Source organism: Eimeria mitis, genomic scaffold, assembly GCF_000499745.2.
Source record: "Eimeria mitis Houghton genomic scaffold, Emh_scaff776, whole genome shotgun sequence".
Classification (NCBI taxonomy): Eukaryota; Apicomplexa; class Conoidasida; order Eucoccidiorida; family Eimeriidae; genus Eimeria; species Eimeria mitis.
In genome coordinates, this window is record NW_013575697.1 from 11494 (window position 1) to 12575 (window position 1082).

The 1082-nt window shown below is 59.0% G+C and overlaps 1 protein-coding gene across 1 annotated transcript in view; it reads right to left on the reverse strand.

Moving 5' to 3' along the window:
* EMH_0021970 (uncharacterized protein) overlaps positions 1 to 1082 on the reverse strand; it is a gene marked incomplete at both ends in the record, with an annotated part of 3879 nt that overhangs the window by 2546 nt on the left and 251 nt on the right. The window contains one exon of the mRNA XM_013501865.1: positions 1001 to 1080. Within this exon, the coding sequence (XP_013357319.1) occupies positions 1001 to 1080 (80 nt within the window). The remainder of the gene's footprint in view (positions 1 to 1000; positions 1081 to 1082) is intronic.

Genomic DNA, 1082 nt, shown 5'->3' on the forward strand with positions numbered 1-1082 from the left:
TCAGCAGCAGCATCAGCAGCAGCAGCAGCAGCAGCAGCAGCAGCTGCTGCAGCAGCTTAGAATAACAAAGAGGAGCAGACAAAGGCCGCCAAGTTGTTGCTGCTGCAGCGCAGCAGCAAACTCAGGATGATAGACAGACAACGGGTCTCTCGCTCCCTTCCCTGCAGCAGCAGCAGCAGCAGCAGCAGCAGCAGCAGCAGCAGAAGCAGCAACAGCAGCGGCAGCCATAGCCACTGTACGCTGCATTACATAAGCAGCCCGCGCCGGCCGTTGTCGGCTGCTGCTGCTGCTGCTGCTGCTGCTGCTGCTGGTGCTGCAGCTAGTGCAGGTGCTGCAGCAGCTGCTGCTGTTATTGCTGCTGCTGCTGCTGCTGCAGCTGGCGCAGGTAATGCAGCAGCTGCTGCTGTTATTGCTGCTGCAGCTGCAGCTGGTACACTTGCAGCAGCAGCTGCTGCTGTTGCTATTGCCGCTACCGCTGCTGCTGCTGCTGCTGCTGTTGCTGCTGCTGCTGCTGCTGCTGCTGCTGCTGCTGCAGTGTCAGTACTGTGCTGAGTCTGCCATCCAGTGGCTGAGGCTTTCGGGGAGCTGTGCGGGTCTAGCTAGCGCTCGCCTGGCTAGCTGCTGCAGGTGCTGCCGCTGCTTAGCTAGCTGCAGCAGCAGCCGCTGGTGGGAGAGAGAGAGGCCGCATACCTCCTCTACTTCTGCTGCTGTTTTCTCTCTCCCTATACACCGCAGCAGTGCTGCTGTTCTATCCACATACAAACGATCTGATGTTCTTATTAAACCACGCCTCCTGCTGCTGCTCCTGCTGCTATTGCTGCTGCTGCTATTGCTGCTGCTATTGCTGCTGCTGCTGCTGCTGCTGCTGCTGCTGCTGGAGGAGGAAGGGAGAGGATCTGTAGGCGCTGCAGCAGCAGCAGCAACAGCAACAGCAGCAGGCAATGCAAAAAAACCCAGCCTCATAAAAGACAAAAGGCACAAACCACGGCCACACATCTACAGAAGCCGCCTTCGCCGCAGCAGCAGCAGCAACAGCAGCAGCAGCAGCAACAGCAGCAGCAGCAGCAGCAGCAGCAGCAGCA